Raw genomic sequence first — 15967 nt, 5'->3', positions numbered from 1 at the left:
TTTTAAGTGTATATTATCAGCTTTTGGGGATGCGTTTAAATTTGGTACCATATCATCACTGAAATAAATCTAACTAAAATCTGAGATTTGTAAGTATAATTAGTAAAATTTTAGCCCAAGGAATTAAAAAAAATTTTCTTCTTAACCGTTTATATTCTCAACAATGTAGTCCGTGGCTTCTGTAAGACGTATCCTTATCCACAGCTGAGGTCACAAAGAAAAGAAGACATACTGTGTTTCCCTGAAAATAAGACCTAGCCAGACAATCAGCCCTAATGTGTCTTTTGGAGCAAAAATTAATATAAGACCTAGTCTTATTTTATTATAAGATCAGGTATAATACAGTATAATGCAATATAATATAGCGGGTCTTATATTACTTTTTGCTCCAAAAAACACATTAGAGCTGATTGTCTGGCTAGGTCTTATTTTCGGGGAAACACGATAGTTCTTACTTCTTGGGATTTGCATTCTGATAAATGTAGGCTAGTAAAGGCACCATAATGTATATAGACTAGTGTAATCAATGTTAAGTGCACGGTGAAAGAAGTTAATCTGGGGCCAGTGAGGTCACCATAAAGGGAATGATAGACTATACCATAGATGGGGAGAGCTAGTAAAAGCTGTATGGAGAAGGTTACATTTCCATACTTAACTCAAGTGTTGAACGACAAATAGGTATTCTCTAGATATATAGGATTTTATAACAGGTGGGAGTTTGGGTGCAGAGCATTCCAGTATCAAGAGTACCGTAAACAAAGATGTGAAGGGACGTGTAAGAACCCCAACCCTAAAAGTGGTGTGGGGAATTGATGCTAAAGAGTGGGCAGGGACCTGACTCAAAAGACCTGCCTGTTGACCTTGTATTTTATTTAGGAAGCTGTAGGGAGAGATACTGTTTCAGTTTATGTATGAGAAAGAACCTTCTGGAAGAACCTTGTCGAAGGCAGGAGTAGAGGGTGAAAGCTAAAGACAGCGGGGCCAGTTTGGAGGTCATTGTTTGAATCCAGGATATAAATGGTTAGGAATACACGTCACGACAGTGTATATGGAGAAAGACGACCAGACTAGGATCGTGAACTTGGTGACCAACTGGATGTGGGAATGGAAGAGAGGTGGGGCTCCCAGGTTTCTGATCTGGCCAGCTGGGCTGAAGAATATTGGTACCATCTACCTGGTTTAGGTTTCGGTTTGGGTGGGCGTGTCCTCGTGTCCAGAGAGGCTTGTGATGGTGTCAGCTAATGGAACTCGTTTCACAGAAGTCATTTACGTTGTGTGATACCGTCCTCTCAAGGTCAAAGAAAATTATTTCTCTTAAACTTCTTTTCTACATTTGAAACGTTTATCTTGTTTAATGTGTTATGTATTCGTTAGCCTTGCTCTTTGTTCTTCTTAAAGACCATTTGTCTCAGTGATCCCTGCTTTTGTTTTCAGGCGGTATGAGGTTCATCCAGTCTGCACTGACCTGCAGGCCAAAATTCTCCAGTGTTACCGCCAGAACAGCCAGCAGACCCTCAGCTGCTCTGCTCTGGCTGACCAGTACATGCGCTGTGTGAATCAGGCCAAACAGGTGGGTGTGCAAGCCAAGCCCACTGGGGCACCGGAAGACAGCAAGCCCAACACCAAGGGACAGTGGTAAGGATTTCCTGGGCTCATGTGTGTGAAAAAGCTTTGTAAGCCAAACTAGCCGTCATCTCCAGGAACTGCTGTAACAAGTTGGTTAGCTTGGAACCAACTTCCATCCAGATGGTTGTAGGAAGAGTCCCCATTCTCCTTGTGTTCAACTCATTCCTTGCAGAAAAAAAGATTCTTACTAAAATAATAATTTTTCCAGTTCTGAACTTTGGTCCTCTATCATAATTGTGTCCTCAAGGTCATTGCCCCTATTTCTGGGCCAATGCTCAAATCCAGCAGAGGAAGGAAGGGTTCATAAACAGCAAGTAGTCCTGTAGAAAACCTGGTTTAAAGAAACAAAAGACAAGCAAAAAAACAGAAACAAAAACCCACCGTTCAATTTTCTATCAGTTGATGGAGTCTACTCAACTGGGCAGGGAAAGGGAAGCCAGAAATGGGATTTAGGAAACCGTTTCCATCCCTTTTATGTACCATAGTCATATCGTTCTCTTGACCCTTCATATCAGAACAATATGATGTTCATAGGCCATGCATTTTTCTCTCACTTATGTACTTTTGGAAGCTAATGATAAACTCTGAAGCAAATCATCAATTCTCACAGGTCACATAATTGCCTATCATTTAACTCATTTAACCGTTGGATGTAGGTTGTTCTGAGAGATAGAAATTGTTGGAAACCTTGATTCTTTCTGCTGACAAACACCCTAGAGTTGACCTCCTAACCCAACTAAATCTCGTGTTTCAGTTACACAGCAGGCCTCTCTGCAGTCTAATTTGCTGTAGTTATACCACTTAGCAGAAATTTCTAGCACTCTATGAATATCTAATAGGAGAGTTAGTTTTTGTCTGCATAGCTGGAAAATCATGGCGATACTAGTAGAAAAAATACACAGTGGTGCCGCCTTATCCGCGGTTTTGCTTTCTGCAGTTTCAGTCACCTGCAGTCAGCTACGGTCTGAAAACATTAAATGGGAAATTCCAAAATTCAACAAGTTTTATATTGAGCATCATTCTGAGTGCGTGGTGAAACCTTGTGCTGTCCCACTCCATGCCACCCAGGACGTGAAGTATCCCTTTGTACAGTCTGTCCATGTTGTACATACAATACAGTAATATACTTGAGAGTGAGAGAGAGAGGGGACACATTCACACAACTTGTATTGCTATAATTGTTCTATTTTATCATTAGTTATTGTTGTTAACCTCTTACTGTGGCTAATTTATAAATTTAACCTTATCATATGTTTGAATATGTAGGTATAAGAAAAATCATATTGCATAGTAGGGTTCAGGACTATCCGTGGTTTTAGGCATCCACTGGGAATCTTGGAGCATGTCCCCCGTGGATAAGAGGGGACGACTGTAATCAAGATTTATTAAAAGCCTATGTTGTCATAAAGCCTCGTAGCTTGAGGCTCTTTTCTCTCTCTTGCTCTTGCTTGTATGACTCCTAGTTGTAGGCCAGAAATTCTTTTCTTTGAAGGTCTGTGGTAGAAGTGACGCTGCTACGGTTGAGTTCGTACATTTCGTTTGCAAAAACAGCTTCTGATATGCTCTTCACGAGCCCCAGCCTTCAATGTTATCACGAACTCAAGCCCTTGGGACCTGTCACTTAACTCGTGGAACTTTCTAGCTTGATCTTAGCGCCTTATGGAGGTGGAGGTGGGTAGTCAGTGCAGAGAATGGCTGTGATAAAATGTATGTTTCGGGGCAGCTGTCTAACGTAGGTGCCTATTTCCACAGTGTGATTTGTAACATTCCTGGTAGCAGCTACAAGGCCGTCTGGAGTATTGACTCCTTCCTGCCTAAATTGTGTTGAATCCTCTACACATAGCCCCCGTGGCTCAATGGCATATATTTATAGAATAAAAGTAGTGACAAAAATAACATATGCCACATGGTGCAATCAAAGTTCTAGTTGGGCAGATCTGAGTGTGTAGCCAAGCTGTGTCTTTCACTAGCTCTCTGACCTTGGTCCTTTATTTTTCTCATATGTGAATCGGAGTTGTGTTATCTCCAGTGTTGTTGTAAGGATGACGTTAATGTAAAATATTCAATAAATCTTATTTTTTCTTCTTTCTTCAGTTGTATAGTTTGGGCTGAAACCAACTAAACAGATCAGACAAAAGCATCACATTACTACTAGTGATTCCAGAAGAGACCCTCCTTCCCCCACACACACCCCCAACATAATTTAATATTATTTGCAGCAAATATGTTTCAGGTGACTATTGTTTGTTGTTTTTTTTAAGATTATTTTTTTAAAAATTGTATTGGGGACTATTGGGGAACAGTGTGTTTCTCCAGGGCCCATCAACTCCAAGTCGTTGTCCTTCAATTTAATTGTGGAGGATGCAGCTCAGCTCCAAGTCCAGTCGCCGTTTTCAATCTTAGTTGCAGGGGGCGCAGCCGACCATCCCATGTGGGAATTGAACCAGCACCTTTGTTGTTGAGAGCTCGCGCTCTAACCACCTGAGCTATCGCAGGTGCCTATTGTTTTGATGACTCTTATATTAAAGTATTAAGAAGTGTATAACACCAGTAATACTAAAAACATATATGTCCAAAAAAATCCTTTTTATCCTAAGATAGGCAACACTGACATGGGGAAGAACCAAGAAACATTAACACCTTGTATTTCTTTCGGCAGTACTTTAGACTTCAAGGTGATTTCACATCCATTCTCTTAACTTGCTTTTTATGACCTGAGATGATTGACCTGAGAGATGGTTTTATTCTTACCACTTTACAGTTGAGAGAATTGAAACCCAGGGAAGTCATGATGATAAATTTAACAATTAGACCAAGATATACTTTACAATCAAAACAAAAAATTTAAAAGTAAATAGTGTTTGGTTTTTGAGTTGAGTGTGTGGAGGCGCATTATCCGCTAATACAGAAATAAGGCGACGAGGGAAAACGTGTCAGAAGGGGGAAAACTTGAAGGTTAGATTAAGTGGTACCAGAGACTGATGGTAACCGGTAGGGGGTGGGATTATAAAGGCGATGAGCAGACACTGCCCCATTTTAAGTTCACGCCAAAACAGACACAAAGGGTTGCCATCAGTATTTCATGAGTCTCTGCCCGTGGTTAGAAGTGACCTTCTCAGTATATGTGGTCGTAGTCATCTGTTGCAGCACTTCCTGACCGGTCAGCACCCCTTCTTATGTTTCCTTGTTGAATCCAAAGAACAAGCTGGACATGCGAACGTGGAAAATGCTCAACAGCACAGCCATCCATTGGGTTGCATTGTCCATTTCCGGCGCGCTACAAGAGTCTTCGTCTTGGACTCATTCCAATAGCCCAATCCACTCTACTTTTAAATGACTCATGAGATTGGATTTTCATTGGTTCCCTGGGGCATCATTCTGTAGGCTAATAGATTTTACGGATAGGAACATTTCCGGATACTCCTTAGCCTTTCCTTTCCTTTCTTATTTATCCACTTGCTCACATCAGTCTTTCTTCAGCTATTCTTAAACAATTCCTCATGTCTTGACACGAGACATTTAGATTGTTCCTAACAGTATATTAAGTTATATGTTCTTTATGAGGGTAAAGAGATATTAAATTGCTGTAATTGTCATTTCTAAGACTTAAAAGCTACTGGCTAGCTTTATGAGATACAGCATTTAAAAATGTAGGAGGACATAGATGGATAGACTTTGGTGTCTTTTATTTCCCATAGCTGCTTAACCTCATCGCTTTCTAAAAACTGCCCAAGATTGAATAACCTATTCTTACCGTGAAAACCTGATTCCCATTCAGTTTTGCTTCACCTGCCTTATGGGAGACTATGGTAGGGAGGGAAATGGGAAGCAATAGGATTGGCCCTCTAGTGGACCAAAATGTGCCCGAGTTTTATGTATAAAAGGGGAGGGACTTGTTCCCAGATCTGCGTTGCTGTGCTCCCTGGGACACCCCACTGCCCCCCAATTTACTACACATTCCACCTCTTTCCTCAGCCCTGCTGCTATTGATAGAATGGTATGAAAGCTGGCTGGACTCCTGGGGAACATTCTGTTTACAGGAGGGTAGGGCTTATGAGAAATGCTGTAGCTAACATCCTAACCTAGTCCTGGTAACCGGGGTTCAGTTTCTCCTTTGGCAAATTAAGTCTTTGAACTGGGTAATCCGCAGGGGTCTTCCAGCTCTGTTTTTCCAGGACAGATTCTGTATCCACGTATGAGAACAAGGTGGTCATGTGCACAAGCACTCGTGTTCATTCACATTCAGAGGCATGAGCTGTTTGGAACAAGCAGTTCCCTGCTTTGGGGACCCCGGACTGTGTCTCTGCCTCTTGGGTTCGATTTTGCTGTCAGTCTGAAGCTTTCACTCCAGAAAAACTACTGCACTTCTGGTTGGTCTGCATGTCACCTGGCTTCCCACCGTTACGTTACGTACCCTTTCCTTGAAGCACCCTTTCCTTGAAGCTCGTATTCCTGACAGCCCCAGGAAAGCCAAAGTGGCAGAATGAACTGGGAGGGGGTGAAAACAGTTTCACAGTTTCTCCAAAGTCAGTGAAGTGAAAAATGACTGTCTCAGCACTGCCTGACAGAATGTAGCCTGCCGGCTAATAAACTGCATACGAAAATGCAGGCTGTCTACCTCTAACCAGCCCCGGGCCCCTCTGGACTGCAATGGCTTTCTCACTGTGCCGTGGACCATGGGCGGTGACGGACTGTGGAGACAGAGCTGGAAGCCAGATCAGAAGAGCCAAGGAAAGACCAGGACGAAAAGAAAGGACCAGACACAGAAGATGCTCAAAGGATAAGGGTCAGGTGGAGCCTGGAGTCAGGTGACGAAGGCGTCAGGAGTCAATAAGCCATAGCAGAGTTGAAATCAACAGCGGGCAGTGAGCCAGTAGCCACACAAGCGATCAGCTGAAGGAAGGACCGCAATGAGGGCCTCTTCGAAGCGAGGCAACCCCTCCTTGGGCCTTGACATTAGAAGGTCACCCGGCTATAGTAGGAAACATGGCATCAAGACCCTGGTACGTGAGACTAGCTCCTCATAGGAAGTTACTCATAGCAAGGCTAGTGCCCCCTTTCTTCATTTCGAAAATACAATCCACTCCTGCGGTTAGCCTCCGAAATAAAAGACCTTTAGATCAGTGTATACGGAGGAATTCACTGCGGCAGAAGGCGTCAGCTTTCCTAAGGACAGTGTATTTTATCTCCCTATATCTTGAATTTGTGTTAGACCAGGGCTCAAATAAATACTACCCCCATTATTTGAGTATGAAGAGGGCCTGAAAGCATCGTAGTATAGCTATCACTTTAGAAATCAGAATTCTTTCAAGGAAAACCTGGTGCCAGCGCAAGCTGTATTTTATCGTTGTTTTCAGACGAACTATAAATTACATGCAAATGATTTAAAGACTATATAGGCTGTTGGCACTAGACAGACCTTAGAGAGCTCGTAACCTAATCGCATCTACATTTTCACTTGGAAAAATTAACACCCAGAGAGCTTCGGTGATCTGTAGATGGGGCCAGTCCAGGCCAGAATAGCCTGCTCCTGTTCCCAGAGCCAGTGCGCTGGTCCCCGGCCGTATCAGATCTCAGGTGTGGGTTAGCATTGCGGTCCCCCGGGAGTTTAGTTAAAAGGCACATGCCTGGCCCCATCCCTGGTGATTGATTCAGAAGGTCTGAGGAGGGCCCTGGACCTCTGGAATTGGAACCAATTCCCCAGGTAACCTGTACACAGAGCTCTAGAGCCCATTGGCCGGAACTGCGTTACCATCCACCTTGCGGGGGTCCTGCCCGATCTTTGTTTAGTCTCTTTCGGGAGATGAGAAGCTGTGCCTACCTGTCACTCACTGCCTGCCGGGTCCGAGCCATCTGGCAGAGGTCTTACCAATCCTGGAAACAAGTTCCTAGTTCAGCTTCAGGAACGAATCAGAATATCCCCTCCCCTGGCCCTCACTGAAACTGTAGGTGCCCTTAGATGAGGGGCCACTTGCGGGTTTCGTGGGTGGGCAGGAGGAAGGAGGCACCGCACCATGGTAACAGTCCCCTGGCCAGCTCACGTTGCTGACTACCCCCACTCCGGCTCTGCTACCCTTCTCCTGACCCACATCGGGGCTCCTCTCCTTACACTGCCACTTCTGATGTACACCAGCGCCCATCACCACGGGCCCAAGGAACAATCCAGAAGGTTAACTTTCTGGGGAGCCCTACGGGAGCATGTTGACATTGACTGCGCTTGAAGCCTTCTTCCTCACCATCACCTAATGACTTTATCAGCCGCCCAGTTGGACTGCTCATGCTCAGGATGACACATGGCGGCTCCATAATACATTTCCCATCCTTCAGGGGCACGGCCTTGCGGATTTGGAGTCACATCGACACAAACTAAATTCCAAACTTTAAATTTGGTACCCTAGTCCCTTCCATCCTAGGAATCCTTTTCTAAACCACTTTCTGAGAGTAATAGTGGCTTTATAACCTTTCATTAAAAGAAGAAAAAAAAAATCAGGGTTTCATAGAAGAAATATTACCATGGTAATAGACTTTGATTTTTCTTAATAGGAGTTTTTTCTAGTGCTTATCCTGCAAGAGTTAGAATTGTAATATGTCATTGTTTTGTCTGTGATTGCGGCAAGTTGTATCAACAGTTAATTACTTGCAACTTAATTTGAATATAACGCAGAGCATTTGTCATAGACGATATGAAACAAGATCCCGGCATAAAAAAGTTCACTCGTGTTTCTTCCAAAGCAGGAAGAATTAAAGAACAGCACTTGCTGAGGGGCGAGCAGACATATACTGAAAACAGAATGAGCTGGCGAATCAGCTCTCCAGGCCGTCAGGAGCAGTGCTTGGTGTATGGGCAACACTCGCTTTGGGCTTCTCCTAAACTGAATGTATTGATTACTTTCACTCCTATCTCACAGTCTTTTCATTCTTTCTTTATCTCTCACTGTTCCTCATCACGTTTTCATCCCCTCCCCACTATTCTGGTCTCTCCTTAGTGAAATCTCACGTACCCCCAGGATAGGGTCCCCTTGTCATTTCCTCCCCATGAAACTTTCCCCTTATTCTAAATTTTCCCGCTTCCCTACCTGGCTTTATTAGGCCTTTATAATTCTTGCTGAGATGCTGGGGAAGCTCAGCCAGAGACTGAGTGGCACCTTTAAAAAAAAGAGAGAGAGAACGATTTTTATTCTCTTCATGATTGTTTAGCAAGCCAGGGTTGTCGTCATTCCTCCTAAATATATTGCAACAGCCAGTAGCTGACACACTGCTAGGATAGTCAACCCCTCGAAGAAAGCTGGAATTCAAAAAACCAGTCAACGAGATCACTCCGTAACAAAAATATTTGAGTTACACAGTTGAGCTTGTTTGACTAAATGGAAATGACACACAAATCTCCAGTCTCCAAGGGCACAGCTCTTGTCTAACTGACAGTGAGCTGCCCGTCCTTTCTTCCTTCCTGGGTGGCTGGAATCAGAAAGAGACTTGGGAAAAGAGCCCGTGATGATGCCCGAACCGTCCCCTCCTTTCCGTAATTCCCCCAGCTGTTTAGGAAGGAAGTTTCTGCGAGCCCAAAGACATGAATGATGAGCAAATGGAAGGAATTTCTTTCTCTGCGTTAAGATTAAGTCTTAGCAGTTCCTTAAATGAAGGAAGCAATTTTTTATAACTTGCAAATATTCTCCCTGATTCTTTTGGGAATTTCCTATGTTAATTTATGCAGTGTTAAATTTATGCGGTGTTGAAATTCAGCCCAGCAGCAGCTGCCTACAGAGCCGATACAGAGATTATGGGAGAATCTGTGAGGTGGACGCTAAATGACACAGGCCCTACCAGGACCCCTCCAACCAACAGCCCTTACTTAGACCTGAGTGTCAGCAGGTGTTATTGCAGAACTGTGATATAGTAACAACACAGAAGGTTTTACCCATTCACCTTTTTAAAAATTCCACTTGACATTGTCTATGACAGACAGAAGGCATTTTGTACCACCCCCTGCCATCCTTTGGTGGCATCGGCACACAGTTGGACAACGTGTGTAGGTCAGCCTGGAAAACATAGGCCTGTCCCTTGGGTCTTCAAAGAGTCCCCCATGAATCAGCTGAACCCCCATGTTCTCTCTGAGGCCTGGACTTTTAAAATGTGTAGCAGGGTGTTTTGTGAACATGGGTATTTCTCCGTGTTTTCATATTTTTTCAAAAGTGTTCTTTTAGTGTCTTTCTGTTAGACCGGCCCACTAATCCTCAAACCAGCCAGGGCCCAACTTGTCTCTCGTAAAGAGAGTCTGGCATCTTTATTACATCATTACCCTTCTGTATTTGGTTGGGGTTGCAGAGAGAAGAATAGTAAAAAGATTCCCCAGACTCTTGAAAGACACGAACTATTGCTTTCATTATGTTGTGGTCACTCCGATTCTTTTGCAACAGTTGAAAAGAGCTGCATTTTGTTAAATGAAAAAACGTTCATGGCCGAAAGCTTTTCTAAAAGAAAGGGTTCCTTGAGCCAAATGCTAGCCAGAAAAGGACCCGGGCCCTGGGGCGCACTGTCTGAACCACCGGCAGCAGGACTCGCCAGAAAAGGCAGACGTGTCCACTTCCCTGGAGTTGATGGGCTCTTTTATACATTATGTTGTAGGGAAGACAAATGTCATTTGTTTTGAAAGAGCTGGCATGGACTGCAGATAAAAGGGATGGGAGCAGGTGTGGAGTGGGGCGGTTCCATGACAGGTGCGTAGTCCATACGGAAGAAAAGTTCACTGCTTTTGATTGGTTGCCGTCCTGGAAATGCATGCGTATGTGGGGTGTAGCAGTGTCTGGTGACCCCGAGGATTCCGAGTTGATTCAAAGCTCCGACTTGCATTCAGGAATGTGAGCAGTCTGATGTTAATTGACCCACAGCTATTAACTGGTTAAATACTCTTGTCTCTCTCGCTCTCTCACTCCCCTGCCCGCTGTAATTTTATTAGGACATCTCAGAATGTTTCTCTTGTCAATGCTCACACGGCTATATCACTGTAACCCATAAAATTGAAACTGTAAAGCGAGGCGCAGCCGTGTCATCCTGACCAGGCAGATAACAGCTTAAAGTTCCCATTGATGTGTTGAAGGAAGGACCGAGTACAGAACCCTTCAAATACAAAATGGCATCACTCAGAAAGGGATCATTTTCGTTAATAACTAAATGCCCTTAGATGGGCTCAGTATAGATCTGCTTTCTCCTGACTTCTGTTTTGTATTAATAAATAATGTTGTGGTGAGCTTGTCTGTGTATCTGGAATTTATAGTTTTCTGTCGGGGTAGTTAGAGAGACCCTCACGCAGGTCAAGCCACCAGGAGGTGGGGGCAGAGTGAGCATAAATGAGATGCTCTGATACTGAGACGTTGTCCCGTCTGATTCTCACGTGGTAGGTGCTCAGTGTTTTGTTTTTCCAACAAATACAAAGCTGATAGGAATGATGGGTGTGAGAGAAGCTTCACATTCCGTTCTACAACACAACTCTGCTCCTCCTGTTCAGTTTGCTTTGTCCTTGTTTTTTCTAGGCACATCTAGCTTTTCCAATTCACTTCCTTCTTGTCCACCTCGTTATCTGACCGTTTTTGTGTGCGTTTTCTCCACACTAGTTTGCCTGCTTGTGTATCTATTCTTTCGTACCCTACTGACAGAAACTTCTTAGAAACCTATAGTTCTGGAGACGTTAGGATGATCTTTAGGATATCCTGTGCTTCTGATGGCATTCACTCTGGGTTCTTTCTACACTCTTTTCCGTGCTACACTCGGAGTAGCCCACCCTTTCCTCTGCCTAAGCCTGTCCCTTTCCTCCACCCCCCTACACACTGGACTCGCTTCCACCTCCGAATCTTTGCCACTGCTCCCCATCCTCATCCCTTTCCAACCCCACCCCCAGTCCTTTTGTCTTTATTCAACCCGTAGTGCAAGTTCTAGTTCACGCTCACTCCAGCTACAGAGTTGTCCTTTTCTGAACTAGACAGAAGCACTTCCTTCTCCGGAAGAGTACATGACAAGCTGGGAAGTAGTAGGAAGGAAAAAATTACATTTGGCTGTGTATTCTTTTGTTCTTTGACCTATATACTGTATGTATGTATTACTTACTCAGTAATTTTGTAGCATGTATTTAGCAAATATATTTGAAAATCACAAATTATGACTCTGTGTTATGCCTGAATTTTCCATGAGCGTGTGTACTGGTTTCCCCTTAGCACCTAACTCAGTGTGGTGAGTACCCAGTAGGAGCTTAGTTAAGAGCTGGGGGGGAAAAATGGCCAGGAGGGTGAGGAATAGAGGGAAGAAGGCATGAACAGATTGGAGGTTCGACCTGACCTAGCTTCTCCCTGAGCAATTTTAAAACTAAAGGAAAAGGATCACTTTTGTCTTCTTAAAGATTCCTAAGAATGGAGACAGTTGCCCCAGCTAGTTATAGAGTTTCAATCTGATAATTAAGAATTCTTCCTGTCTAGGATTTTATGTGTAGAAAATCCTAAAGACGAAAAAAAAAAAAAAAAGGTGAAACTAAACACCAAATTCAGTAAAGATGCAAGAGACAAAATTCAAATTTAAAAAACTACATAAAATTTCTATACACCAACAATGAATTTTCTGAACAAGAAATTGGTCCCATTCACAATAGCATCAAAAACAATTAAATACTTAGGAATAAATTTAAGTATGGAGGTAAAAGATCTATATGCTGAAAACTACAAAACATTGATGAAAGAAATCAGAGAAGCCACAAATAAATGAAAAGATGTCCCATGTTCATGTATTGGAAGAATTAATATTGTTAAAATGTCAGTACTACCAACAAACCACCTGTAGATTCAGGGCAATCCCTCTCAAGATTCCAATGGCAGTTTTTACAGAAATAGAAAAACCACTCCTAAAATTTATATGGAACCACAAAGCACCCCAAATAGCTAAAGAAATCCTAAGAAAGAAGAACAAAGCCGGTGGCATCACACTTCCTGATTTTAAGCTATACTGTAATAGTAATTAAAACAGTATGATACCGGCATAAAAACAGACCAGTAGACCAATGAAACAGAATTGAAAGCCCAGAAGTAAACTCAATATGGTCAATTCAAATTTGACAAGGGAGCCAAGAACACTCAGTGGAGAAAAGACACTCTTCAATAAATGATGTTGGCAAAAGTGGATATTCCCATGTAAAAGAATGAAATGTGACGTCTGTCTCCCACCACTCACAAAAATTAACTCAAAATAGACTAAAGACTTACCTGTAAGACCTGAAAGCATGAAACTCCTAGAAGAAAACAGAGAGAAAAAAGCTCCAAGCAACAAAATAAAAAGCAAGTGGGGCAATATCAATCTAAAAACCTTTTGCTCAGCAAAAAAAAAAAAAAAATCAACAAAGTGAAAAGACAACCTACGGAATGGGAAACACTATTTGCAAATCATGTATCTGATAAGGGGTTAATATCCAAAATATATAAAGAACTGCACAATTCAACAGCGAAAAAATCCAATTAAAACATGAGCAAAGGAGCTGAATAGACATTTTTCCAAAGAAGACATGTAAATGGCCAATATTCAACATGAATATGAAAAGATGTCTGATGTCACTAGTCATTAGGGAATTGCAAATTAAAACCACAATGAGATATCACCTTGTGCCTGTTAGAATGGCTGTCATCAAAAAGACAAGAGATAACAAATGCTGGCATGTAGGTGGAGAAAAGGGAACCCTTATGCACTGTTGGTGGGATTGTAAATTGGTGCAGCCACTGTGGAAAACAGTATGGAAAGTCCTCAAAAAATTAAAAATAGAACTACCATATGATCCAGCAATTCTACTTCTGGGAATACATCCAAAGGAAATGAAAACATTAACTCGAAAAGATATCTGCACCCCACGTTTATAGCCGCATTATTTACAATAGCCAAGACACGGAAACAACCTAAGTGTCCATTGATGGATGGATGAATAAAGAAGTTGTGGGATACGAGTATATACATATATATATATACATATATACTATATATATATACATATATATATATAGTAGCATATTATTCAGTCATAGTAAACAAGGACATGGCTGGACCTTGAAGACATTATGCTACGTGAAATAAGCCCGAGAAAGACAAATACTGTATGATTTCACTTATATATGGAATCTTAAACAAAACAGACAAACTCATAGAAAAAGAGATCATATTTGTGCTTACCAGAGGCAGGGGGTGGAGGATGGGGGAATTGGAAGGAGGTAATCCAAAGGTACCAACTTCCAGTGATGAGACTAACAGGTACTCGGAATGTAATGTACACTGCATGATAACTACCATTTACACTGCTGTGGGAGGGGAAGTTTGTGAATCGCGTAGATCCTAAGAGTTCTATCACAAGGGTAAACGTTTTTTCTGTTTATTGTATCTGTATGAGGTGATGGATGTTGACTAACCCTAATGTAATCATTTCACTAGATATGTACATCAAACCATTATGCTGTATACCTTAAACCTTACACGGTGATGCATGTCAACTCTTTCTCCATAAAACTGGAAGAAAAAGAGTTCTTCCTGTCTACCACGCCCCGCCCCCACCCCCCAAAATAAATAATGACATAGAATGTAGGGGCCATTTCTGCCATTTGAAAACAAATACTCTGTCCAGCATTACGAGCTCATGAGGGAGAGAACCGTGTCTTCGGTTGAGAGATTCCCTCTCAGAGCGTTGGGGGTTTAACCTCAGACCCACCCCACCTCACGCCTGCCACCTTGGCGACAGCTTTGCCCTGGTCCCTGTGGCCACCAGAGATGTTTCCATACCTTCCCAAATGTCCGTGGTCATGAGACGGCACACACTCTCCTCCACCCCCATCCCAGGATTCTGCTCATGTTCCCACCTAGGGTTCAGCTTGATGTGGTGGGGACATTTGGAGGTCACACACGGTGAAGCAGTGGTGTGTGGCCTCCAAATGTCATATTTTGAGACCACGAAGTGTATACCTGGCTTTGTGCGTCTTTGAAGTCGATATTTGAAAAGCAATACAAATAGTGCTAAAGAGTTACTGCCATTTCTTCGTCCCCTCCTTGCGGTGGTAAAACTTACGTTTTCTATTTCTCTTGCAGAGCATGCTTGAGAAGGGAGGATAAAATCAACTTGTACAACACGCAAAACTCCTTCAACGTTAATTCCAGAGGTGGAACATTTTTTTTTTCCTAGTAAGAAAGTAACCTATTTGCAGAGAAGACCAGTGAAGAGAAGCCCCGCAGAGCAGAGAGAACAGAAAGAAACCTGTCACCATGTGATCAACGACGATTTGGAAAGCTAAGGCCTCAGTCGGCCTCGGTTGGTCACAAAGGACATGCCGCAGTGTTAATAAACCGCAGTATGATGACAAAAAGAGAAAGGTAGCCCTCTCTACCTTTTGTCCTTTCTGTTCAGCTTTCTTTTCTAACCAGGCTCCTTCGTTAGGTGAACCTCCACTCCACCAAAGCTCGGGGTTTGAATTGGGCGGTAAGATCATTGGAGTGGGGAGAGGAGAGGGCGAAACACCTCAACCTGGGGCCAGCAGCGCTGGGCGGAATTTTCTCGACTGTGGCATGTTGGGTTTCTCTCTTTTTCTTTTCTCCCTTGACTATATAAGAACCGTTTCATTTTAACTTATTATGGTGATCGTGTAGGAAGATCATGTAAAAAAGGAGAGAAAATGTACCTCTTTTACTGGAATAATGTGTATGATCACAATTGAAATGAGGCCTTTTTTATCAACGTAAAGGCAACCTTCGCTTCTATAAGCGCTTCTCTATCGTGACACTGACATCTTTACTTCACTCACTATCAATAATAAATATATTTTCTGACGAAGACTGGCATTGTAGCCTGGGGCCTCTTGTGTTTCTTTCTCTGGGTTAGATGGTTATGCTTGTGGGAGTTGAGTTGATTTCTATCGTTATTCATTTGCATTTGTATTGTACCTTTCCTCTAAAAAGCTCCAGAATGCTTGGCAGAGCCTCAGCCAGGCAAATGATACTTAGAACTTGCCTCTTGTGTAAGTAGGTAGATAGATAGGATTCAGTAAGAGCGTTACAAATTGCATGAACGTTCCTTTCTTTGGGATGACTTCAGCCATCCTGCCTGAGGCGAGACTAGCTTAGATGACCTTGGTTAGAAACTTCTGACCCTGCAATCTATGAAAATGTTAAAAAAAAAAAAAAAATCAACCGACCTTGAGTGAGTGTTTCTCCAGTTTCATTAAAACTTTACTAACTGACTCAGTGTTTTTTAACCGGAGAATTGCTCGCTCCTTCAACCCTGGATTTTGATAAGTTGGAAATTAGTATTCACACTGAAGCTGAATGGAAAGGTCTTTCC

The 15967-nt window shown here is 42.7% G+C and overlaps 1 protein-coding gene across 4 annotated transcripts in view; it reads left to right on the top strand.

Moving 5' to 3' along the window:
- The window catches only part of CHCHD3 (coiled-coil-helix-coiled-coil-helix domain containing 3), a 250356-nt gene extending 234883 nt beyond the window's left edge, over window positions 1–15473 (top strand). For 2 of the 4 annotated variants that reach the window (XM_081038018.1, XM_081038017.1), the window contains 2 exons: window positions 1435–1570; window positions 14722–15473. In XM_081038018.1, coding sequence (XP_080894144.1) covers window positions 1435–1570; window positions 14722–14745 — 160 coding nt within the window. In that variant the 3' untranslated portion in view covers window positions 14746–15473. Of the gene's footprint in view, window positions 1–1434; window positions 1636–14721 lie in introns of all 4 variants that reach the window. The other 2 variants (XM_081038016.1, XM_081038015.1) reach the window with 1 other exon arrangement.
- The last annotated feature ends 494 nt before the right edge of the window (window positions 15474–15967 follow it).

The sequence above is a fragment of the Rhinolophus hipposideros genome, assembly GCF_964194185.1.
Source record: "Rhinolophus hipposideros genome assembly, chromosome: 25".
Taxonomy (NCBI): domain Eukaryota; kingdom Metazoa; phylum Chordata; class Mammalia; order Chiroptera; family Rhinolophidae; genus Rhinolophus; species Rhinolophus hipposideros.
Note: the sequence above shows the minus strand (reverse complement) of the source record. Positions and strands in the feature narration are given on the sequence as shown.